This window comes from Lynx canadensis, chromosome D4, assembly GCF_007474595.2.
Source record: "Lynx canadensis isolate LIC74 chromosome D4, mLynCan4.pri.v2, whole genome shotgun sequence".
Classification (NCBI taxonomy): domain Eukaryota; kingdom Metazoa; phylum Chordata; class Mammalia; order Carnivora; family Felidae; genus Lynx; species Lynx canadensis.
In genome coordinates, this window is record NC_044315.2 from 38,113,938 (window position 1) to 38,140,538 (window position 26,601).

The following is a 26,601-nucleotide window of genomic DNA, read 5'->3' on the forward strand; positions in this document are numbered from 1 at the left end:
TATAGAGGACTCATTTCATAAAAGCCTTGTGTGGTTTGCTTTGATTATTTTATTCCATGTTGCATCAGGCAGTAATTCTGCCCAGTTTCGAGAGTTATTCTTTGCTCTCCATTTAAAGGAGTTGTTCCAGAATCATATACTGTGCCACATACCCCATACTATGGGACAGGTAGACACAAATCTTCCATGAGATAGCCAGACAATTATAATATTTTTGGCACTGTGTGTATACAGTTAGGGTTTTAATATTTAGTACTGACAAAGGCTGCTCAGAAAATTCCCTATAATTAAGATATAGATATATTCAGCAAATGACATTTTTACTTCTTAAAACACCCAGGTTCCCCTTCAAAAATATTCCACCTAATTTCTTTCTTCAGAGTTAAAAAAGACCCTACTTGTTATAGAAGGTTTGCCTAAACATTTAAAAATAAAATGGAAAGCACTAAAAAGACATTTAAAAAATGCTATTCTGAGTTCCTTTTATAATTAATTAAAGTTAAGTAGAAAAACACAGACATAAATCAAAACCACTCATAATCTCACCCCACAGTATAGCTTCGTTATTTGATAAATACACATATATTTTTATAAGTAGCATATTTGTCTGTGTACATATGTACGTATGTACATCTATATACATATGTGTGCATATGCAAACATAGCTACTTGCATTTTTTATCTTTTTTTTTTTCAGTTAACAATATATTGGCAATACTACCCTCTCCATTAAGTGTTCTGCACCCCATTTTATTAGTTGCAGTGTGTTGTCCAAGTTATGGCTACACGTAATTTACTTAAGTAATTCCTTATTGCCAGACTGTGATAAAGCATCTTTCCTCTCTCTCTCTCTCTCTCTCTCTCTTTTCCTCTGCCCCTCACGCCTGCCCGTGAGCTCCCTCCCTCAAAATAAACATTTTTCAAAGAAAGAAAGAAAGAAAGAAAGAAAGAAAGAAAGAAAGAAAGAAAAAGAAATACAATGTTACCAATTCACAAGTATACCACAGTATATTGAACCCACCCCCAATACAGTAACATCGGGTGTTTTGAATTGTCTTTAAGTATTTTGAAATTTGAGGTGAGTTAGCAAACAAACCAACATTTGGCTCTCTGTTTTTCTTGCCAAGAAGTTGTAACAACCCGCGTACAAATCATCAAAGTTCATCTTTTCAGGACCCCACTATTCCCCCAAATCATCTCTAGCACGAAACCAAAACAGACTGAGAGAATGAGAATGAGAATAAGAGGGGTTTGTGTTCCAGATTTCTACACAGCTGTCACACGAAACCGGTTGCTGTTGTGGCAGGGGGACCCTCCCTTTGGGTATTCGATAGCACCTCAGACATTTATGATCACGTCTTTGCAACTGACCCCCTATGAACCAGCATGGACTCAAAAGCTCAAAACAAACAGGAAGTGCTTCTGATAGAACATGATGAAATTTAAATAGAATTAGCAATGTTCTTAAGTCCCACTTGGAAGCGTTTGAACTACCACAACCAAAGGTCAGTGTGGAGCTGTGGGTCGGGTCCCACAAAATCAGCTCTCACGCACGGTGGGGTATAGGAAAGCCACAAAAGAGAGAAGAGGTTGAACAATTGTACTCTTGGCTGCCTTTTATCTTCTGGAATGGCAGCGTGAGTTGGGCTTTTTTTTCCCCTTGTGAATTTATCATGCCCTTGGCGTTTGCCTCATCAGACTGGCAAGGACCAGTCTCACTGGCGGGAAGGTCATAAACCTTTCCGCCCAGCCCTGATCATTGCACAAGCTTTCATGCAGCACCCTTGCCTGATTGCTTTGTTCCCACATTTCCACTATGTTTTTTAGGACCATCACCTTGTGACCAAAGAATTAACTTCTACTTCTTTTCAGATCTAGGCTCCACCAAGTGCCAGCTTCAATCTGAAATACCGGCCCCATGCTGGAAGGGAGTGATAATTCATATGAAATCAAGGGCAGAGAATGGGAACAGCCTTCTACAACATTCTAATGCCCCTTAATGATTTATTGTAAATGAATCTTCCATGAATGCATTTATCTTCTTTTTTTGCAACTGTATTTTATTTTTATCACTACCTCACTTGCACTTGAATTGCCCAAAAACATCAGAAGCAGTAACTCAGTGTTGGCCTTATCAAAACTATATGTTCAACAGTGAAAACCCTAAACAGTCCATCAGTAGGTATGGAAACAACAAGGCTTTTGGGGTAAACTATAACTTGGGGCAATCCCAGCTTCCCTTCTTGAGGCCAGCAGAGAACATCAGGCAAGGGGCTTGGCTTCACCTCTTGGAGCTTCAAATTAATCTTAATGTTACCAGGATTGGTAACATTTGTTTTTCTGGGCTGTTATAAGGAGTCCATCATACAATAATGTTTAAGACAGCTCCGCTGGTAGCCAGTGATTTTTCAGAGTTTCCCCTACTTTTTTATCACCGTGAGTTGTGCTGCTCTCATTTAAAAGTGCTTTCTATTTCAAAAGGGTTCTTGCTGATGCATCAAATGCATATAATAACCAGTAACTATCCCCCTTAATATTTGGAGAACATCATTATAGTATTTATCTTTTATATAAGGTGCACATACCCAATGTGTCTCATTATGGTCACAGAAGTATTCTCATTGAATCATACCTCCTTCTGAAGGAAAACCACATTCTCGGTATCTCTCTCTCTCATTCTCTCTCCGATGTAGCAATGCTAGTTAATAGCTTAAGAAGGCTAACTTTCAACTGTCTAGTAATGCTCTTAAGTTGTAGGACTAAGATCCGCAATTCTAATATGGGGAGTTCTTGAGTTTTAACACCCAAATAATGTTAATTCGTGTGTCTCTTTACATAGAATCTTGGCGATCTTTTTTAAATTAAAAAAATATATATGTAAAAACTTGTATTCCTCATTCTCTTTCTCCCAAGACTACTGGAAGGCAGTTCTACCTTTCATTTATACTTGTAACACCAAGACTAAGGAGAAGCTAGATACCTAGATATGGGCGAGGAATAATGTATTCAGAAGGCATTGCCAGAAATGGGCATTGATCATGAAGTCAGGGTATTCGAGTGGGTATTTTACACCATGTGCCACATCTGTGGGTTAAAACCCTTGCGGAAACTCACAGTTCTCTCTAAACTTCTTAGATACCATCTTCTCTGTTAATGTTCAACATTGCTTTACTCTACCCTCACTGGGCTTCTTGTTCAATGTGCTTGCTTTCCATGCTGTGTAAAAACCAATTTTTCGGGGCGCCTGGGTGGCTCAGTCGGTTAGGCAGCCGACTTCGGCTCAGGTCATGATCTTGCGGTCCGTGAGTTCGAGCCCCGTGTCGGGCTCTGTGCTGACAGCTCAGAGCCTGGAGCCTGTTTCAGATTCTGTGTCTCCCTCTCTCTGACCCTCCCCCGTTCACGCTTTGTCTCTCTCTGTCTCAAAAATAAATAAAACATTAAAAAAAATTAAAAAAAAAAACAATTTTTCAAATGATATCTGTGGAGTCATTTTCAAAGCAAATTCGTAAGATTACCTTTAAACTAAGACCTAGAAACAGCATTCTTTTTTTTTTTTTTTGGCCTTTCATGTTTGTCTTAAATTTATACTATATATTGTAAGAGCCCACCTCAAATTCAATGTCAGATATCATCAAGATATTTGGTGAAAGATGTCAAATGTCGATTATAGGAATTATGCCTGTGACTATGACACTGTATTGCAGGATAAGGGTGTTTCTGATCAAAGTTTTCTAGCCTATAAAAGCATATTAAAAATATCTAACAGCTATTATTATCTAACTCACAGGTGATGATTAATAAAGGAGTAAACTAGACTATCATTTAAAAAATATATTTATTTATTTTTGAGAGACAGCACAAGCAGGGGAAGGACAAAGAGAGAGAGGGGGAACACGGAATCTGAAACAGGCTCCAGACGTTGAGCTGTCCGCCTAGGGCCCTACGCAAGGCTCGAACCCATGAACCGTAAGATCATGACCTGAGCCGAAGTTGGATGCTTAACTGACTGAATGACCCAGGCGCCCCTAGACTATCATTTTTAATATTTGTTGCCTGATGGAGGCAAAGTCTGTTGTCTGTTTCTTCCCTATGGGTTTCGCTGTGGATTCCAGTTCTTTCTTATTATTCATGGTCTCATGTCTGAGATGAACCCCCAAGATCAAATGCCATTCCACAGTGTTATGGGTTGAAATATGACCCCCCCCCAAAAAAGATATGCTGAAATCCTAACTCAATGCTACCTCAGAATGTGACTTTATGTGGGAATAAGGTTCTTGTAGTTTTATTTCTATTTATTTATTTATTTACTTATTATTTTTTTTAGAGAGAGAGGACACAAATGCGGGATAGACGCAGAGAGAGAGAGAGAGAGAGAGAGAGAGAGAGAGAAGCCTAAGCAGGCTCTAGGCTCAGCGTGGAGTCCGACACGGGCCTTGATCCCACGACCCTGAGATCATGACCTGACCCAAAATCAAGAGACACTCAACCAACTGAGTCACCCAGATGCCCCAAGGTTCTTGTAGTTTTTATTTGCTAAGTTAAAATATACTGGAGCAGGGCGGGCCCTTCACCTGATATGACTAGTGTCCTTAGAAGAAGAGAAAAATTTGGACTCAGACACAGAGAGAAGACAGCCATGTGATGTTGGAGGAAGAGTCTGGAACTATGTTGCCACATGCCAATACTTGGACAACAAAAGCCGGAAGAGGTGAGGCAGGACCATTCCCTAAGGCTTTAGAGAGAACAAGGCCTTGTCCACATCTTGATTTTGGACTTCTCGTCTCCAGAACTGCAAGACAGTACATTTCTGTTGTGTTAAGCCGCTCAGTTTATGGTGTTTGGTTACGGCAGCCCCCTAGGAGATGGCCACACACAGTTTTATGAATTTCCAAATCATCCTGCTTTTGACTTTGGTACACATTTCCCCAATTATCACTTTGCCCAACCTTCAACCCACAAACTGCACTGCTTTTTTCTGACTTTGAATTTCTATTTCCTTTCTTAACTGTAATTAATGATCATCCTCCAATATTTTATGAACCGGAGGTGTACTGGGAGCACCTTTCAGGAGCAGATTGTTAAATTTGGGGGAATTTTGCAAGTGGATTGCTAGACTTAGCCATTATTTCAAAAATTACACTGTGTAAGCTTTAAGTTAGGTAACTTATGCTAAAACAAAGGGGATAAGTAATCAAAATGCATCTCTTCCTAATTATTTGACTGCATTTTACTACCATCTATGCTCTTGGGGCTATTTATGTCTCATGCATCTGTATGGTAGAAATCCTATTATAATGCTGTGCTGGGACCCATCTTTTCTCAACTCACACTGGAAGCTTGAAATCAGCCATAGTGGGAGTACTTACACCAGGAGAACTATCGAGAGCTACAAATCGGTTATTTTTACATTTTCAGAGAGCTAGGTATAAACATTTACCAGCACGCCTTTGAAACAACCCACAAGTCCACTCTAGAAGCCAACCTGGATGGCTACGGAGGAACTGACCAAGGCTCGCTTCACCGAAGAGATCACTCTTCTGGGCCCTGCTTGGTACCTTTCAGTAGGAATTCAGAAAAGCATGGAAAGAAAGTAAAAGCAAATAAAGGGCTCCATTACAAATAATGAAGGCAGAGAGATTTGACAGGGATTGTCGAGAGGGGATAAGGCAGACTTAGATGCTGGTGACCTACTTTTAGTATTGTCTCCTAAATCTCCAGGGAAGTGTTTAGCTGTGATTATAAATATTAATTAGATTCCAATCAGAGTACTATTTAAAGGATCTGTGCTCCTGAGGGAGAGACATTTTAGATAGGCAGATAGATAGATAGATAGATAGGGCAATATACATGGCATAAGATGTGTAAGCTGCTCAGGGTGCTAATAAACTAGATGATTCTACTTAGTAAAACAGACCCAACCCAGATACAAAATTATAGGTGAATTAAATGGCCATAAACAGGCAGGGTAAAGTCTTCATAGCTTTACCAGATATCTAATTCCACTGTGTGTGGATAGGCTCAACATTCTTTAGTTTTGCGATGACATCTTCCTTGTTAAGCAGTTCATCGGCCGAACAAAAACATTTATAGGAACAGCAGCTCTCCACATTTAACGCAGAAATTCAAAGAATCTGTTACCCATGAAATAGCTACTTCCTAAAATTCTTAAGCGTAATTTGAGGCTGTTAGCTGGAGCTATTATCCTGCACTGTGGGAAGTGGAGTCTCAGGTTAGAGACTGTGCCCCAGCGCTTGAACTCTCTGCCAGCAAGAGTTGGGAAAGCTGCAAACTTTCAATCAGTGCCAGACAGAAGGTGAGAGGCCTTTTTTTTTTTTTTTCTTTTAACCACAATGCCAGCAGCAGATTAAGGAGTGGCATTACTCACACCACGCAAGGGCTGGCTGAGTCTACTTGGGCTGAAAGTAGTGCGTCCCCTACCAGGAAGCCTTCTCAGGGTGCATCACATCACTCTGCTTCTGTGACTGAGGCATTCTTTGAGAACCTGTCATCTGGGTCCAACAGTGTTCCTATTTAATTAGCCACTAAGTTTCTTTTTGTTTTGGTTGGCTTTGTTTTGTTCTGTTTGCAATGACAAACAAGAGGCTCCCTTGCCTTTTCAATGAGCACAGTCCAACTAGGAAGGAAAGTCTCTTCTTCTCCTCCATAGTTTAATCCTCATTCTCAGGTTTCCTAGGCATTCTAAATAGAAAAAGAGAAAAAGAAAAAGGCCAATCCAGGTCACATTTACGGCAGTCAGAAAAAGAAGCATGAAAATCTAAAAAGTTAGATCACAAATAGGATGAGAACTATTTTTATAATTTTACTTTTCAGTAGATCAGGCTCAGGGAACCAGGCGCTGGTTGGAGATGGACAGGAAAGAGCAGGGAGGGTATGCTGTTACGAGTGACAACTAGAGAAATAGGAAAAGGTTATCCAGAGAGGTCCCCCCCCCCATTTCTCTCTGTTCTTCCTCTTATTCGTGATGACCTCACTCCCAGTCCAGATTCCCATCTTAGACCCACCACTGCCAGTTCTCAACAGCTGATTCCCCAGATCAAGATGTGCAATGAATCCACAGGGCTAACATACAAGGTTAGCAAGTGGTTCAATGTCTCATGCTTTTTTTTTTTTTTAACGATAGGAGAATCTTGCAAACAAAAAATATTCTCAAGACCCAAAGGTTTTGTTTGTATGTTTTGTTTTGTTTTGTTTTTAAAAACCCTTTTTTTTTTTTTTTTTTTGTTTTGAACTTTTTGGGTAAGGAATGTCCTCATACCAGACCACATAAAAGTTAACACAACCTGTAAGAAGCCTAGTAAGGGTCCTGGGATTCTAATATGTTTTGAAAATTAGCATTTTGGCATTCAGAATGTGTCTATTTTATTTTATTTTTTTACTTTTTAAAGTATTTATTTGTTTTGGGGAGGTAGTGCACGTACTCGCTTGGGGGATGAGGGGGTGGGGGGGTGCAGAGAGAGAGGGAGACAGAGAATCCCAAGCAGGTTCCACGCTGTCAGTGCAGAGCCTGGGGGCACAGGGCTCAAACTCACAAAGGGTGAATTCATGACCGGAGTGGAAATCAAGAGTCTGAAGCTTAACAGACTGAGCCACCCAGGCGCCCCCAGAATGTCTCTATTTTAAACTAAAATGTTATCAACCATTAAACTGAGAAAGCTGGAAAGGCTCAACATAACTAAGCTTTTCTTAAAATTTTTACCTTTGTTGTATATTCCACTAGCACAAAGTATCACTTTACATACAGGTTTTTTTTCTTAACGAGGCCAGATTTATTTTGTAAACAAGAACCAAAAAGGAGGGTGACTATAGAGAGACATTTCATGTTTCGTAAACTATAGGAAACATTTATGTTTCATAAATTACAAGAAAAGTATAGCATGCCTTTGTGAGTTATCAGACAGACTCTGGTCCTTCTTTGCCTTGGAGGGTTTTCATCTAGCTGTAAACTGGACCTACCGTCTTTCATATTTTATCAGACCTTACCAAACTTTCAATTCTAGTTTCCTCCAGTATCTGGCAGTAACGTTCCAAATTAGTGTTTTCATTTCTTCTCCCACCCTCCGGTGGTACAGCTACTGCGAACAAAAAGCTGACTACCCAGACCCTTAAGGGCATGCTAGATTATCTTCTATCTAAAGAAGTCATACAAGCTGAAGCCGGACACATACAGGGCTTATTTTTACTTTCAGAGAAGGTTTCTCTGCAGACATTCAAAATGAAAACATACATACATACATACATGCATACATACACACAAGTTTTCTATTTCTGAGTTATCAACCTCAGTATCAAATACCAGTTTTACTGTCCGTAACTCACAGCAAAGGAGGTGTTGTTTTTTGTACAGTTACACTGATAATTTGACAATACACTTTTTTATTGACCAAGTACAAGCTAAACTATTGCGTTTGTAAAGCTATTCCTCTGGGCCCACCCTGTGCTGAACTTTGTGAGGGTTTGAAAACAACAACAACAGCAACAACAAGGCACAAACTGCTCTTGAGGGAAGTGCAAACCTTCCTGGATTGTATGTCCATCCCAGTGCGGTTCTTATCTGATGAGTTTGTGGTTTTCCAAATTCAGGGCAAAGCACGTTGCTTTATCAGTGAGTTGAGATTTAGCATTGTTCTCCTTTGATTCCGTGAATGGTTGTTCCAACTTTAAAAGGGGCCACTAAATTTACAACTGTTTTCTTCATTCATTTTTAAGAGTGAGAACTAACACACCAATTTCTGGCATGCTGATAAGAGAACTTTAGCAATTTTCTCCGTGGCGTGAAATATTTCATTCTGAAGGCCTGTGTTGTCTATCCTTATCACTCCTAGATGAGGCTCTACAAAAGAACAAACTCTGAGATGGGATCTGCCTTCGTGCAAAGTATAAAACCCGAGCGATGTTTGGGAATGGAGCCCACGAAGGACCAAGAACACAAGTAATTATTTGTCCCCCCCAAATAGAGGAGCCCATATTTTCAAATATTCCAAAGGAACCCCCAAATCAGCCTACTGAATTGGAAAGAGTATCCTCTAATTGAAGATCATTCACACAAACTCGATATTGAGTCCAACCTATAATCCACGTAGCCCCATGGCAATTTACTGGGTAGTATCTTATAAATAGATTATACGCTTTGGGTATCTTCTGAGTAGTTGAAAAATATAGCTAAATTATCAAACACAACGTTTCACTAGCTCTGTTCAGTACTTTTTTTCTCCCCGATTAAAAGTGTCTCAGCAACTTCAGCCTTTTAAAATCCACCCCTACCTCCGCACTCATCTAAATTATTCTGGCTACGTAAGTCTTCACTTCCGGCAGTGAAATACTGTAACATTTGGTAAGGTAATTCACTTTGGCCGGGCATTCTCACTGAACTTATGGTGAAACAGTTTCACTTTTTACCAGCGTACAAGTAGAAAAGGCTTCTTTCTAAAGGTAGACTTTTGCTGTATGGGAAGATCGGGGGGCGGGGAAGGACCGTGCATTTCAACTCATTCTTCTCCCTCCGACCTCTGTTAACTGTTTTAAAGGTTCTGGCTACCAGGCGACCTAACACCCCTATGAGGTACTTCGACCTAAAGCAGTTCGCTGAAACTCCTACTAACAGCAGGGCTGGGAACATTTCTATTGCTCTTCTTGCCTGGGATATACGGTACAAGGGTTGGCCGTGGTTTGGTCCACCTGCCAGCGGAGTTTAAAGTTTCCAAGGCTCAGAAGAACACAATGACTGGGACCAAACTGCCTACATGAGAAGAAGGGAATTTCTGCTGCAAGGAGAAAGCCGTTAAACTCCCGCTAAGCTAACCACCTCTTTCACGCGGCCATGCACACCACCGACCTCCTCTTTCACTGACCAGGGATTATTTCTGCCAATCCAGGATATTCCGAAAGCCTGGAGACATATGGCTGGAAAATGAAACGACCCCGGAGTGTGGCCACATCTTACTTTGTGTCGCGTGGTACCAGATGGGCAATCAGTGAATGAGGCAGAGATGTGAACGGACAGTTTTATCATGTGAATTTTCCCCCCATAACGCCAAAAACCAGACTTCGTTTTCCCTCTCACTTCTTTGGGCTTGTAATACTCGGATTTTCTCCTCTCTGCAATATCAATTGACTCAACTTTGCAGTGGGGTGGCCAAAAGGGAAGAGGATGAAGCGATCTCTAAAATCTTAGTAAGTGTCGGGGGAGCCACGGCACCCGGGAAACTGCGGCTGCGACCCGCCTCGTCCTGTGCGGATTTCAGGGTTGGTACAGCGCAAGCGGTTATGGAGCGGACGGTGCACTCCATCCGCCGCCGAGGATAGAGACCCGGGCGCCGGGAGGGGTCGGTTCATTTCGCCGCAGCCTCGGAAGCCGCGGCCGCCTCTCCTCCGCTGCGTTTCATTACCATTATCTTCGTTCTTGAAAAGTCATGGAAGACGGCCCGCTGCCAGACCTCAGAGACATCGAGCTGAAGCTAGGGCGCAAAGTACCCGAGAGCCTAGTGCGCTCGCTCCGTGGGGAGGAGCCGGTTCCCCTGGAAAGGGACAGGGACCCCTGCGGGGGGAGCGGCGGCGGCGGCGGCTGCAGTAGCAGCAGCAGCAGCAGCTGCAGCCTCCCCCCCTCCCTGTCGTCGTCCTCCTCGTCCTCTCCAACCTCTGGCTCCCCACGTCGTAGCCACTGCAGCGCCCTGGAGAGGCTGGAAACCAAGCTGCACTTCCTCAGGCGAGAGATGGTGAGTGCGGCGCGCCAGCTGTGGGAATGAGGGCCCCGCCGGAAGGTGGGGCGATCGGAGGAAGGGGGGCGCGGGGAGAGGGCGACGGACGCTGCAGAGCTGAGTGCAGGGCGCGTGGGCAATCCGGGGGGCAGAGGAGCGCGCGGGGGGCGCGCGTCTGGAGGCTTGTTTACCCCGGACTTTGCTCGGCCAGGGTTTGCTAAGACGGCAGAGCCTGCTTTGCTCTGTGTACTCTGTGATAGCGCCGACTCCGTGCTGCAGCCCCTGACCGCGTAGCTGCCGGTCCGCGGCCTCCCGGGCACCCTGCCCGCCGAGGGTTTGCAGTTACTAAGCCAGTCTGGGGGCTGCTGCGTGCCGTTCAGACTGTCGGTTCGAAAGGTGGCTCCATCCTTTGCACCCACAGCAAAAAGGACTTCCTGGTTTGCCGAGAGGCGGCGAGGCAGGGGCTCCGCCGGCGCTCGTTCCTGGCTCACTCTTGCACCCACTACCGCCCCCGCCCAGTGGTGCGGCAGCCGCAGCTGTTCCAAGGCCACCGTTCAGCTGATTCTCCACAGCTGGCTCTGAAAACAATGGCCCACTCGTCCTTGATGTCCTTAGGAATAGCTTGTTTCACTGTTTTGATCCTAGGGAGCAGGTGATCCCCAGGCCCAGGGATTTGCTAACGACCACTTCCTACCCTCTCCCCCTACCCCCACCCCCCACCCCCAGTCTTCAATCTGCAATTGTTTTCTGTGATGCTTGCAAACATTACCTTAAGAGTAAGACAATGAGACTAGTACAGGGTCTGAAAATACTTGTCATTCCGGATGTTCTTAAACGGACAAACTTTAGTGGCCCTGAGCTCTGGGGCCAGACACTTGGCCTCTGTGAACCTCAGTTTATTTATCCAGTGAACTGGTTGGAGGAAATAATTCCTTCCTAAATCGTTTGAAGAAAATGACAAAGCAACAGCATTTTCTACCAGCTTGGAGCGGAGGGAAGTTGCCACAGTGGTCGCAGTCAACCAGGAGGATGGCAAGGATTTTCCACCTAAAGGATCCTGTCTCCCAGGGCTTTGCATTAAAATGTAACCAGAGGTGTTTCCCCTGGTTCCTCTCTTTCTACATTTGGAACACTCAAGAGGTAATAAATTCCACAGCATAAAGTAATCTTGGCGAATATATAAGGGTAAAAAGCCAGTCTTCAGAGATCATGTCCTGTGTTCAGAATTTTCACACCGTGTTCTCTACATAAAGGTCCTAGGATACATACTCTAAAAACCTATCTTAAGATCTTTAAAGTTGGTCTACCTAATAACTGTAGTTTTATGTAGTTTTATGTTCTATTTTCTTCCTACTTGGAGTGTTCAGATGTTGAAAGCAAATTACACACACACACACACACACAAACACACACCTATACATGTATAGGCATATATATTCATGCATCATGTATATTGCAAATTATTATTCTGTTCATGTTTCACTGTCTAACACACAGGTTATATATCTTACTTCTTCAAAAAGTACTAAGCATTTACTGTGGGTAAATGGGTGCTGAAAATACAAGAGCTTGTCTACTTAGGGCTCTCAAATCTCTTGCACTCATTTGCCATTTATTATTTGTAGTAAATTAAGCCAAGTGTGTTGAAGAACTCCAGGGGGGGCGGGGATCTGGTTATTTTCAACCAAGGACACTTTCTAGACTTATCTGTTGTTCTTAATGAAAATACCATAAGTACAGTAAAACTGTGTTTTCCCCAAACCAGAACTTGCTGTGTATGATCAGGGTGTATTAATAAATACGTTTTTAAAAAGCAAACAGAAACCACAATACTCTCAGCAGCAGATTGCTACATTGAGTATTTGTTATATTTTCTATGTTTCACATCAGGATCCACAGAATTTACCCCAGACAGATGTTTTGTGTTCAAATTTGTGCTCCACAAAGAAAATAACATTAGCCTCGGGAGTTTAGAGAAAAGATTGGGACAGTATATTCCCCTGCCAGTGAGACCCTTTTCCCCCATTTTACATAACTCTTTTGGGTGGTAAAAACCCCAGCTTCAGCATATCTGGGAAGCAACAGATTTGTTTTTTGTGTCAACTTGGCAGGTTTGTTATAAACACTGAGCAGGTGTTCTGCTGTTCTGCCTGTCTCCTCCCCACATCCCCATGTGGAGAAGTTAGGGACAGAGTGGAATATGACTTCTTAATTGTGATTTCTTATGTGCTTTTCTGCCCTATACTATGTGCACTGAGTTAACCTCCTTGGTATTAAGCATGACCCCACATTTCATGTTTATTACTTTTAGTTCACACATTGTTCTTCTGGATTGCCTGGAATTACCAGGCGTTGGGCCTGCCCTTGGAACTCTCTCCCTAAGAGACACCTGAGCCATGCCCAGACCTTTCTAGAGACTTCCAGGAGTTAAGCCTCCCTCCTTTTCCTGTTAGATGGATGTGTATACCATTGACACAATATAGCATAGACTTAAAGGGGGGTAGTCTGAACACAAAGTTCTTTACATACACATGGTTTTATGTAGCTTCTCTCACCTCCTTTTATGCTTTCGTGGATCATTTCCTTCTCTCTTATTTGAGACAGATTTTCCCAGTATGTGAAGTATTTTTATTTTAAATTTAGAGATCAGGAAATTTACCGATACAATAAACAAACACAGAGATATACCTCGGAAATTTATAACGAGATTGGAAAGAGATGTCAGGCCTCTTGTACAAAGTCTGCCCAGTATGTGTTCACTACTTTTCTGTTCAGAGCGTTGTATTTATTTTTTTTTAATGTTTATGTATTTGTTTTCAGAGAAAGAAAAAGTGTTTTTCCAATATATGTAAATAATCTCTGTCAAAACCTATGTTGCCACATTCTGGTTCCAGTCAGTTCTGGGTTATGTCAAGATGACTGCTAATCTTCACATGATACAATGCCATCATGAAAACTGCCATGGAAATACTATGTTCTAATTTCTATATTTTTGGGGTTTGTTTGCATAACAGCTGTGTAATACAGCAAATAGAATAAACAATCTCAAGCTAGTTACTTATCCTTTCTTGTTATTAAAACCTTCAAGTACCCCACCAAGTTCCTCAAATCTTGCTTTAATAAAGTTTTGAGGCAATACCCAGGACTAGACACAAACACACGTATACTCAGACAAATGCGTACATGATTATTAGCAGAACATAAATCAAAATGTCAAAGATTTTAAGAGTGGTAGACTTGGGGCGCCTGGGTGGCGCAGTCGGTTAAGCGTCGACTTCAGCCAGGTCATGATCTCGCGGTCCGGGAGTTCGAGCCCCGCGTCAGGCTCTGGGCTGATGGCTCGGAGCCTGGAGCCTGCTTCTGATTCTGTGTCTCCCTCTCTCTGCCCCTCCCCCGTTCATGCTCTGTCTCTCTCTGTCCCCAAAATAAATAAAAACGTTGAGAAAAAAAAATAAAAAAAAAAAAAAAAGAGTGGTAGACTTATATTTGGTTTTTGATACTTTCTCTCATGGATCTTTTCTAATTCCCCCCCCCCCCCCGCCCTGTTCAATGGCTTGCTGACTTTGTAATAAACGGTTATCTTATATTCTCTCGAAAAAAAAATTCATTAAATTAACTTGGCAGTTGCTTAGGATATGCTTCAAAGTAGGCTAGGAGATTTCTTGTTCCGTACATGTTGATCTATAGATCACTTGTTCTATAATTTAGTCATCTTTCATAACTTCACAGTTTCAACAATATTTTTCCTATTTTATCACTTAGCTATTTTTTAAAGTTAGACAAAAGTTTAAGCAAAAACCCTTATGCATGTAATTGAGAATCTGTACAGTGGAAGGCTCCTTCCTGGATGAGGTCACAAGTTAGTGGAAAAGATAAAATGGGAGTATCATTTGGCCAGAGAAAGATCGAAAACTACCATGTCAGCAGGTGCCCGATGCCATAGCAGAGATCAGGCTATCAGGTAAAGTGAGGAGATTTCTGACTGCGCCCCGGGCAAGGAATTGAAATTGCTGATAATGATACGAAGTAAGGGGCTTAATATTAGGGACAAAGACATCAAGGAGATGAGGAAATCTGATTCCTAACAGTGGCTTCTTCTGCGATTATGCACATGGAGTGTCATTATACTTACCTAAACCTGACAAACAAATCTTGTTGAAACATGTTTCCTTACACAGTGGCTCGAAAATTGACAGAAGTGAACACAAAGGCACTCGTGTCATTCTGCTAGAAACACATAGACACAATTTAGAGAATTTATACCTACCCTGAAAACAGTGACATTTCCAAAACCTGATGGAGCCCCGCCCTGTACCTAGGAATGTATGTTGCATTACTGGCACATACTTGAAGAACACTTTCTGACCAAAGAGAATTCCTTTCCATTGCACTCAAGTTGCACAACCATACTGCCCCGATACTGTGAGAGACCACAAATATTGTGAGATTTTTTTTTTAAGACATATTATGTTCATTTCCATGACAGCACAAAACCCATATATTTAGCTTTCCATTTTGTAGTTAATAAGTCACAATTAAAAGAATTTGTCACTTTTTTTTTAATGTTTACTTATTTTTGAGAGACAGAGTCTGAGCGGGGGAGCGGCAGAGAGAGAGAGAGAGAGAGAGAGGGAGACACAGAACCTGAAGCAGGCTCCAGGCTCTGAGCTGTCAGCACAGAGGCAGATGCAGGGCTTGATCTCACGAAACATGAGATCGTGACCTGAGTCGAACTCGGATGCTTAACCGGCTGAGCCACCCAGGCGCCGGATTTCTGGTTTTTTAAATACTGCTTCTGAAATGGGGATTTATGGCTGGAGTCTCTGGAGTCCCTGAGTACTTGTTACATTCTTGTGGTGTTTTTTGTTTTTGTTTTTTTTTTCTTTGAAGGATGTTCCTTTTATTTTTCTTTAAAGGTTATTCTTCACTACTCAAGTGGTAGGCTTCTGGTTTGGTGGAATCTTCATGGGTTTGGACCTAGACAAGCTGGGATTCTGGCCAAGTCTAGAGCAAGTCGAGATACAAACCAGGAGAGCCCCGCCGGCTGCCAAGGCCCTGTACCCTCTCCCTCTGGAGACTCTTAGCCCATCTTCCCAGACGGAAGGCCTGTCTAGCCCTCAGTGGCTCTCTTTCTGGTTTTGGCTTTGTGCATGACATTGAGAAGGTTATATAACCACTCAAGGATTCCGCTTTCTTGTTAACATAGGGGAAAAAAAAAAATCTCTATGTAGGCATTGTAAGAATTCAATGAACTAATACAAGAAAGTCAACAATTACATAGGCATTCAAAACAGTAAGGACGATGGCAGTAAGAGGTCGTATGTCAATGACACGGCTGTTCTGTTGATCTTCTACAAGTAGCTGCAGATGGGCAGTGTGGTTTGGGGACTGATTAAAGTTTAAGCATCTCCTCTGCTTGACTATCACAGCACCTCCCGCGTCACACGTTCCAAGGAGACACTATATTTCTATCTAGAAGTGAAAAAGGAGTACGTGAGGCCTTTCCCTAGCTTCAGTCCGACTGAAATGTCGATTTTGATTTCAGACTCAACATTTATGAAGCACGTGCTGTGAACTAAGCCCTCTGCAGTGTATGGGTAGCCTAGGCTAAGGAGCTGTAAGAACCTAATTTTGGGGTGAGCCTAGGAAGTCTGAGAACAGAGACTAGTATTTGGTTCGTTGACAACAAAAGCTTTCTAATGGGCAAAGCACCATGCATTTTATATGTATCATCCCAGTGAAACCTTATAATAATCTTAACTAAATATAATTTTCATATCTACATTGTAGGTAAAGCGTTGCAGATAATTGTCAATGCTCAAGACCGCCTACACAGTAAAGAGACGAGCTAGGTCACGGTCAGAATCTGAGCTTTAAACCATGATTGTGCTGTTACTTCTCATGCTTCAGAACTTCTTGATGCCCATGTTGACACCCAAGATGATATACTCTTCCAGATTTTTAAAACTTTAAACATGTGAAACTATGTGTTTATTTACTGTGGGCTCCCTCTCACGAGTAACATCCATAGACCATCCCTGTGTCAGACTTGGATGACTTGGATCCAAGACTTGGATGAACATATCCAAAAGTCACCTGGTTCCCAGCAACTGTACCCTTCCTGTCACCAATATCTTCATAAATACCTTCTCCCACTCCACAAATGCTGCTAGGGAAGGATTCTCTGGACCAGTTCAAGACCAGAGCTCAGGAGTGGAACTCAACAGTGTTCATGACCTACACTTTTAAACGCTTCCAACTGGTCGCATTTTGGTTCTCTGAGAGATTCTGTTCAGGATGAGGTTGGATCTTAGGTAACCCACTAGGAAGAACCAGAAAACCGGGAATTGTGACACCATCTTGTGTCCATTTGAGCAGCAGCACCTTCGAATCGCCGTTCTTCTGACAGGAGCTCAGTGATCCTATGTTTCTGTGGTGGTACCAGTTGCACAATACTGTTCTGGGACTTCCCACGTTGGGTGGCTGAACCGCACTGATCCAGATGGAGCCCAATGTAAATTGTAGTGATAGATTTCACAAGAAACAAGGTTATGTTTTCAAACATACATTTCAAACACCTCAGTCTAAGACTTAAAAATAAAACCTGAATAATTCATTTTTAAATGTTTTTTATTTATTCTTGAGAGAGACAGAGAGAGAGAGAGAGAGAGACAGAATCTGAAGCAGGCTCCGGGCTCTGAGCTGTCAGCACAGAACCCAACGTGGAGCTCGAACTCAGTCTGCAAGATCACGACCTGAGCCAAAGTCGGACGCTTTACTGACTCAACCACCCAGGCGCCCCAATTCATTTTTTTTAAAAGGGAATAAACATTGAGCTAGATTTTCATACATAGCTATTATTATGTTCCTTTTACAGAGAGGAAAACTATTGTTTCTGGGGCTGGCGTGGGGGGAGGTGAAATCATTTCACTAAGTCACTGTAAGTGGTTTCCCAGCCTTCCATTCAAACAAGAACCTCTGTGAGCCTGGTTATAGGCTGGATCCATTTCGCTCCCAAACCCTACTGTGTCCGTGTACCATGGAGAATGCCCGTTTATTACCAATGAACACTTTTAGAGAAATTTCATCATAGCCACCAATGGATCTTTTGGTATTCCTTTGAAAATGTTATTACTTTCTTTTTAGAAGTTAACATCTGTTTTCTCATTATAAGACTTCCAGAAATATATTATAAAAAGAAAAAAAAGTGCCCTTTCACCTTCCCCCAGACACCACACCTCCTCCTTATTACTCCACACCCCAAGGGAATCACTCATCTGCTGACAGTTTGGTGTGAATCCTCTCAGGTCTTTTTCTGTATCTTTGCCAGCATATAAATGGTACATGTATGCTTACATAAATTTGGTGTGTGTGGATTGGATTTTGTTTTCCTTATTTTACATAATAATATTTTATTATATTACCTGACATTTATTGGAGGGTTACGGTATGCCAGTTAGCATTCTAAACAGGTTTGATGTATTATGGTATTTCTTTCTCACTCCTCACCCACTTTTGAGGTAGGCACTGTGGGATGTTAGGTAATATAAACAGATTCCTGACATCTTAAGGAATTTTTACCTAGGAGACACCTGGACGACTTAGTAGGTTAAGTGTCTGATTTTTGATTTTGGCTTAAGTCAGGATCTAACGATCGGTTATGAGATCGAGCCCCGTATTGGGCTCCGTGCTGACAGAGTGGAGCCTGTTTGTGATTCTCTCTGTCCATCTCTCGCTGTCCCTCCCCCTGCGCTTGCTCTCTCTCACTCAAAAGAAAGAAATGAAAAATTTAAAAAAAAGAAATGTTTACCTGGTTAATCTTTATCTTATTCCTTCACTTTTATAAGCAACCTAATTAATTACTAATCAGAAGGAAAAGTAGTTACTTCACTTTTCATAATAACTGATTATCCAACTTGTAACAGGTCTTTTACAAAGTAAATTCTGCTCTTAGAAATCGGACTTAGACTAGTCTTCGATTCAAGAAATAACAAAGTCTTCCAATTGGAATGTACTCATCTTCAATCACATACCGCTTTTTTAAAAAATACCTATTTGGAGAGAGAGAGAGAGAGAGAGAGAGAGAGAGAGAGAGAGAGAGGGAGAGAAAGAGAGAGAATGAGTGGGGGAGGGGCAGAGACAGAGAGGGAGAGAGAGAATCCCAAGCAGGCCCCATGCTCTCAGCATAGAGCCCGACTTGGGGCTTGATCTCACAAATCGTGAGATCATGACCAGGGCTGAAATCAAGAGTTGCTTAACCAATGGAGCCACCCAGGTGCCCCTCACATACCATGTTAACATAATCTTCTTATTGAGTTTTTTCCTGGTGATAATAATATAAATACAAACTCTAAAATTTGGATCTAAAGGCTAACAGTCATAAAGCGATCCATGCCACATGGAGAAGGCAGAAGGGCAACCCACGGGTTTCATGTGCCTTCAGTCTTCATGGCTCAAAAACATCTTCGATTTTTGTCAGACATTGGAATGTTCGTGATATTCCAAGAGATTAGACATAATCAGAATATTTGAGTTCTCAATTAAAGAAGTGATTGATATCTTTCAAATTGACTCTTGCAAGCAAATGATGTTTAAAACTAAAACTATAATATGTCACTGACTAATCATCCCTCTCTCTGCAGGTCTATGCAGTGGAAAGCTAGAAGACTGGGCAAGCAAGGAATCAGGGCATGAGTGAAATAGGAATTTGATTATGACCTGGCACTGCTGGACCCAGGGCTTCATTTGGCAATTTCAGGACAGGACCCTTTTTGATTGGGTCTGCCAGCATGGCCATTACAGCTCAGCCTATAATTCTGATACATTTTATGATTCACAATGTTTGTTAATCCTGTCAGTCTGGAGATAGCCACATTGGACTGTCTTTAGGGGTGAGAGTTCTCGACCTGACCTGTGATGTCTTATGATTGATTTCAGATTTTCATAGGATAATCACTTCCCGGGGCGCCTGGGTGGCGCAGTCAGTTAAGCGTCCTACTTCAGCCAGGTCACGATCTCGCGGTCCAGGAGTTCGAGCCCCGCGTCAGGCTCTGGACTGATGGCTCAGAGCCTGGAGCCTGTTTCCGATTCTGTGTGTCTCCCTCTCTCTCTGCCCCTCCCCCGTTCATGCTCTGTCTCTCTCTGTCCCAAAAATAAACGAACGTTGAAAAAAAAAATTAAAAAAAAAAAAAAAAAAGGATAATCACTTCCCTTCCATCACATTCACAGGCATGTCCCCACCCCTCTACTATCAGCGTAGTGTTGCTTTTGTAGAATAGTTTTTAATTTAACAAATTCGCTAGATAATGTGTGTGAGCTACAAAATCATTAGCGTTATCTATTTTTAATTACAATTATGGAATGTTCTCTTTTTTCCTCTGTATTTAAATTAGGACACCTGAAGTGAGCTAGAATTAAGTCTTTGACTTTCCATATATTTGACGGGCAGAATAAAATTGTTGTCGTATTCATACCCACCATGAGTAAATTCACAAAAATGTAACACCAGCATCCCAAACAGTGAGCTATGTCGGTTACAACTCTGATTGCTGGCATAGGCTATTATTCTAATAGGTTCCCTGATTTTTTTCTTTTGCAAAAGTTGTCTCTATCATTGTTGTTTTATTATTAACCAAACAAAGCATGAGATCAAAATTGAGAAGGAAATGTCTCTCCTCATGCTGATGAAGTCCAATTTTCAAGGCTGCTAAATTCAGAGATCTGCCTATAGTTCCTTTGCTGAGATTTTAATCATAAATAGCTACTATTGACTTTTGATTGGTATGAAATTAACTGTTTCCAGGTTTTCTCTAAATTTCATAAAATGTAAAACTTATTAAAATGATACTAAACATGCAAACTGTATAATAGGACCTGAAGTGGAAAATATAAGTTCCCCGCATCCCTTTTCCCAATTCTCACTCCCTAGAGATAACTACTATGAATAATATTCTGTGTGTCCTAAAATTTTTCTGAACATATGCAAGCATACCTGTAGTTTTTTGTTTTTTGTTTTTACCTTTAGCTATAATTATAGGTACCTATTTGGAAAGATGTATGTATGTATAATTTTAAAATTGAGACTCTTTGGAGCTCATGTTGCAGCTAGATTTCTAGATATAGCAAATACTCTGGTCTATATCATATATGACGTACATTTGATGTGTGTATATATAACATATGATGTGCGTATATTCATATACACACTTTGCTTCAAAGCACAATTTACAATGTGGCCACTTTGGATAAATTACTGTCAAGGACAGAAGTTAGAAAGAGTCACTCTATTTGTATACAAAGATTGCAGTTGATGAGGTAAAGAAACAGAGTCAATAATCTCTAGAAGTAGAGTAGAGCATCATAAAACCCTAGGGTGGGAAGAAACATCCGAGTTCATCTAGACCAATTCCATACTATCACCCTAACCAGTCATCATGCATTCTTTGCTTGAACGACCTCAGGGATGAGAACTTCATTGGCTCCCAAGGCCGACCATTCCATTTCCAGACACTTCCGTCCATTTATATTTGTTAATCGGCCCTTCCGGTTGCTCATCAAAAGCACCCTCTATGATCATTCACCACAGGGAGGAATTTTCCAGCGTGTGAGCCTCCAGCTGTGGATTTATAATTTAAGATGAAAGCATTTTCAGGTACGAAGTGCAACAAAAGGTCAGTGAGTTTCTCATAGGTTTGTGTGTCTGTGGCTAAAATAAAGGACTTTCTTGCCTTTCTTGCAAAATGAGAAGAGAACAGCAGTGCAGCGCATTGCTGAGGATGGAGAGAAATGGGTGCCGTCCTGTACTGCTTCTGGGAGTGTGCACTGAAGAAACCGTGAGAGGTAACCTTGACGCTGTACTAAAAGAAAAAGCAGAAAAGAGAATCTCCTTGACATAGCAGTTCTGATGCCAGTGATACTTAGGAGAAATATAGAAATTTACCCCAAGGAAACAATAATGAATTTGTTCAAAAATTTAGTTTATATATTTGGTATTCTGTGTGACTGAAAAAACTGGAGTAATCTGAATGATAAATGACAGTAAGTTATTTATGTGTGTGTGATAGAACTTTATGTAGCTATTAAAACTGTGCTGCAGAATTGTTTATGGAAGAGAGAAAGTGGTTATGGATATATTCATGTATAGAGTAAAAGGCTGAAATGAAATACCATTCCAGTGTTAACCGTGGTATCATAAAATGGGTTTATGGGTGTCTGTTTTTGTTTCTCTGTTGAGTTCTTTTGTTTTAAATATATTTTTTTAACGTTTATTTATTTTTGAGACAGAGAGAGACAGAGCATGAACGGGGGAGGGTCAGAGAGAGGGAGACACAGCATCTGAAACAGGCTCCAGCCTCTGAGCTCTCAGCACAGAGCCCGACGCGGGGCTCGAACTCACGGACCATGAGATCATGACCTGAGCCGAAGTCGGCCGCTTAACCGACTGAGCCACCCAGGCGCCCCGAGTTCTTTTGTTTTATCCAGTTTCTCCACACCAAGTATATATTGTATTTTGATAAGAAAAAAATTATAGGTAGATAGAGTTTTTAAAAAAATAAAAATCAAAGAGTATGGGCTCTAGAATAAGGTAGAGCTGATTCAAGTGCTATGGTTTTAAGCAGTGCTATGGTTTTAAGCACCTAATGAGTTTAATATTATGTAAAGTAGCTGGGATTCTGCCTGCCAAATAGTAGGCACTTATTAAGCATTGATTTTTTTTTTTTTTTCTTTTTTGGTCCTTCCAAATGACCAAACTTAACTCTTTTGGTCTTAACTTAACCAATGACTTAACTCTTTTGATGCTTATAGGAAAGGATGAGACTAGAATTTTTCCTGCTATTCACCTTTCTCTTTCTTCCTTTTCTTCCATTTCATAGAAGAAGGGACATGGCAATATATAAAATAACTTCTTGTCTTGCATGTACCACATCTGAGTTGCTAAATTTGGCATTAGGCGTCCCTGCACAGAAATGATACCTGAAATGATTAGTGCCCAAGGGAGAACTGGCCACTTCAAACTCTGGAACATCCCCTCTGTAGAGCAACGTAAATTAACAACCAAATGCCTCCTCAGGATTTTAGTCGTAGTGGCTGATTCAAATCATGGACAAGTCCACATTAAGAAGGTAATGGGGGCGCCTGGGTGGCGCAGTCGGTTAAGCGTCCGACTTCAGCCAGGTCACGATCTCGCGGTCCGTGAGTTCGAGCCCCGCATCGGGCTCTGGGCTGATGGCTCAGAGCCTGGAGCCTGTTTCCGATTCTGTGTCTCCCTCTCTCTCTGCCCCTCCCCCGTTCATGCTCTGTCTCTCTCTGTCCCAAAAATAAATAAATGTTGAAAAAAAAAAAATTAAAAAAAAAAAAAAAAAAGAAGGTAATGGAATTGACAGCTACTCTCAGAAATACTTGCAAAGCATTCCACAGTCTCTCCATATGAGCTAATGGGAACGTTATGCCTCTTGCCAGAAATAGGTGGGTAGAATATATTAGCACTCAGATAGATGTTCACATAGGAAATTAGTTCTTGCCCAGAATGCAGAAAAGGATTAGAAATAATTGATTATAGACAGAAACCTTTTTAGGATTTCACAAGAACCACAGGCGAGAATCTGAAACCATACTCTAGGCTTCTTCCATTTTTAAATCTGATGGCAAAATTGTCAGGAAATAATATACAAGGAGCCACCAAGTAGAACTTAATTTAATCACATGGATCAGTGATTTTGGTCACACTATAACACTTAATGATTTAATGGTGGACTAAATATCGTGCATTGACAAAAATCTTCCCATAGTGAAAGCACGTTATTATTTAAAATATGTTTATGAAAATAGGGGGACCTGGGTGGCTCAGTCGGTTAAGCATCTGACTTCGGCTCAGGTGATGAACTCACGGTTTGTGAGTTGAAGCTCTGCGTCAGAGCCCGGAGCCTGCTTTAGATTCTGTGTCTCCCTCTCTCTCTGTCCCTCCTCCCGCTTTCACTCCGTCTCTCTCTCTCTCTCTCTCTCTCTCTCTCTCTCTCTCCCCTCTCTCTCTCTCCCTCCCTCTCAAAAATAAATATTTTTAAAAAATTTAAATATTTTTATAAAAATAAAGTATATTTATAAGTCTCTGGGGCTAAAGATTTCCACAGAGTGAAAGTCTTGACAAAATTCTGTATACGTGACTTCATTTGTCATTTTCCTAAAATTAGGCTGTATATTCCAGCTTTGTTAATAATATTGCTCATTATCTTTTTCCCTCCTCACTATAATCATGTGAGCAGAGGCTGTGACTAATCAATCCTTGTATTCCTTAACGGCCAGCCAAGTATTTAGGGACCCCCATTTGTTAAATGTGTGAATTAAAGTACACTTTAGGCCTGCTTCTAATTTTTGTGTTTGGAACACATTAGCAACATTTCCTTTTTGGATTGGAACATAGAACCTCAGTCCGTCCTCTGTATCCCACCAGCCAAACCCAGTCACAAGGAATGTAGGTCCTTGGTTAAAAAAAGAATAAAATAACTTTTCTCCAATCTGTTATTGTGATGAAAGAAAAGAAAGAAAGAAAAGAAAAAGAAAAGAAAGAAAAGAAGAAAGAGAGAAAGAAAGAAAGAAAGAAAGAAAGAAAGAGGAAGAGAAGAAAGAAGAAAGAAAGAAAGAAAGAAAGAAAGAAAGAAAAGAAAGAAAGAAAAGGAGAAAGAAGGAAGGAGGGAGAAAGGAGAGAAGGAGGAAGGGGGGGGGGAAGAGGGGAAGAGGAGAAAGAGAGACCGAGAGGGAGAGAGTGAGAGGGAGAAAGAAAACAAGGGAGAGAGAAAGAAAGGGAGAGAGAAAAAGAACGTTTCTGCCTGCTTAGAGGTGGTACAGCAAAATTTCCTCTTGGTTGCAAGACCTGCTCTATCCTTAGATATTGTCGGTCTCAGGAAACATTATTCCCAGTAGTAGTAGCTGAACCTAAAACTGCAAAGAGTTGTTTTTCTTCTCTGATAAGTAAACAAAGAATGTACATATCTTAGATTTTTGTCATCCTCTTTTCCTGCTTGGAGTGAGCTTTTGAAGTTTCGGAGTGAAAAGAAAGAACTTTAAAGAAAAGGAAAACATTCTAGTAACATTGTAGTCTAGTATTCCATGCGTAGTATATTATATATACTAGTATATAATATACTAACGTATGGTATGGTTTCTGTGGCGTTGGTTGAAAATAATGATCATTTAATTTGACAGCCTAAATCCATACATGGGTAGCATTAATCACGAGGGCATGAAGTCTCTGACCATGCCTGACACAGCCCTCGGTATAGACTTGAAAACTGATGAGTACAGTGTGACTCATGTCTGAGGTGTTTGTGATACTTGTCTAGATGGGTATACACGTCCAGGTGGGTAAGCTGCAGGAACAAGATGAGGAAGACTAGGTTTCTTGAGTGCTTTTCTAAGATTCTAGAATTGAGAGGAATTTCAAGGAATCAACCCATTTTTCTGTTTTTAATTTGGAACTAGAATCAAAAGATAAAAAATGGCTACCAAATATTCCTGTACTGCCTCTAAAGCAGCAATTCGATGGGTTTCCTTCCGTTTTTGTTTTTTTTTTTTTTTTTTGTCCCTATGTGAACTTTTAACATCCTCTCCCCAAAAATATTAGTTTGACTACCTTCTTGCTATAATGGGCTTTTCCTGCTTTTAATCTTGGTCTTTCTTATTTATATCTCCCACAGGAGGAATTCCAAATGTGGGGCAGGCATTTATTTTTGAACTTTGAATTTTATTTATTTATTTTTAAGTGTTTATTTATTTTTGAGAGAGAGAGAGACAGAGCACAAGTGGGGGAGGGGCAGAGAAAGAAGGAGACACAGAATCCAAAGCAGGCTATAGGCTTTGAGCTGTCAGCACGGAGCTGGACACGGGGCTCAAACCCACGAACTGTGAGATCATGACCTGAGCAGAAGTTGGACACTTAACCAACTGAGCCACCCAGGTACCCCCAAAACTTTATAATTTAAAATCATTGTAGACTTTGCACAAAAGCTACAAAAATTACTATATACCCCTCACCCAGATCCCCCCATATCTTAATTTTTTGTGAGATGGTGATGAATGGTATCAGTGTCCTCTCATGTACTCTCTTCCTCCCTTTCCTTCTTCCCTTCCCCTCCCTTTTCTCTCTCTCTCTACACACATATTCTTAAACATCCTTACCTTAAAAGTTGCAGGTGTGATATTACTTTACTTCTAAATACTTCAGTGACCATTTCTCAAAATCAAGATCAGTTAGCAAGACCTAAGTGGTATCCTTCCTCCCTCCTGAGTACATTGCGGTCATAATTAATGACTTACATTACTGCTGAGTTCAGACAAGTCCTAAGAATATTTTTCAACAGAGCCCTGTAAGTGGCCACTCAGCATCAATCAGAAAGCTGCCTGAGGCTAGCATTCAGTTAAATAATAGAATTGGGTCTACCTGAAGGGTAGTAGGGGCAATTAGAAGAGCATGCCCTCAATTTCTCACTTTCTTATTGACTTGATGCTAGAAATTCTGCCCTCACAAAATCATCTGTCGGCCAGAGCTCCTGATTCAGATGAAGATATCAAATAATAAGTGGAAGATTTTGGACTCTACATGGTATTCAGTAAATACGTTTTAAATATTGAATACAGTAACAACACTATTACCTTCTACAACTTAAACTGTATGGAAGTAAGGATTTGAGAGCCAGTTTTTTTTTTTTTTTTGTTTTTAAAGAAAGGAAAAAGAAGGAAAAGGACACAGGAAAAGGAAAATAATATTTGGGCATTTTGGTCTAATAAGATATTTCTCCTGTGAGTCATTACCTTGCACTCTACACCATCGTTTACAAAGCATTTGCTATACCGTCCTCAGTCCTGGAGCTATGAAGCTACAATAATAACACAA

General features: G+C 41.2%; 1 protein-coding gene across 2 annotated transcripts in view; it reads left to right on the forward strand.

Annotated features, from left to right (window-relative positions):
• Positions 1-8,766: 8,766 nt before the first annotated feature.
• Positions 8,767-26,601, forward strand: part of LURAP1L (leucine rich adaptor protein 1 like) — a 54,445-nt gene continuing 36,610 nt past the window's right edge. Inside the window, exons 1-2 of one of the 2 annotated variants that reach the window (XM_030293894.1) lie at positions 8,767-9,450; positions 9,546-10,733. In XM_030293894.1, coding sequence (XP_030149754.1) covers positions 10,431-10,733 — 303 coding nt within the window. In that variant the 5' untranslated portion in view covers positions 8,767-9,450; positions 9,546-10,430. Of the gene's footprint in view, positions 10,734-26,601 lie in introns of both variants that reach the window. The other variant, XM_030293893.1, reaches the window with a different exon arrangement.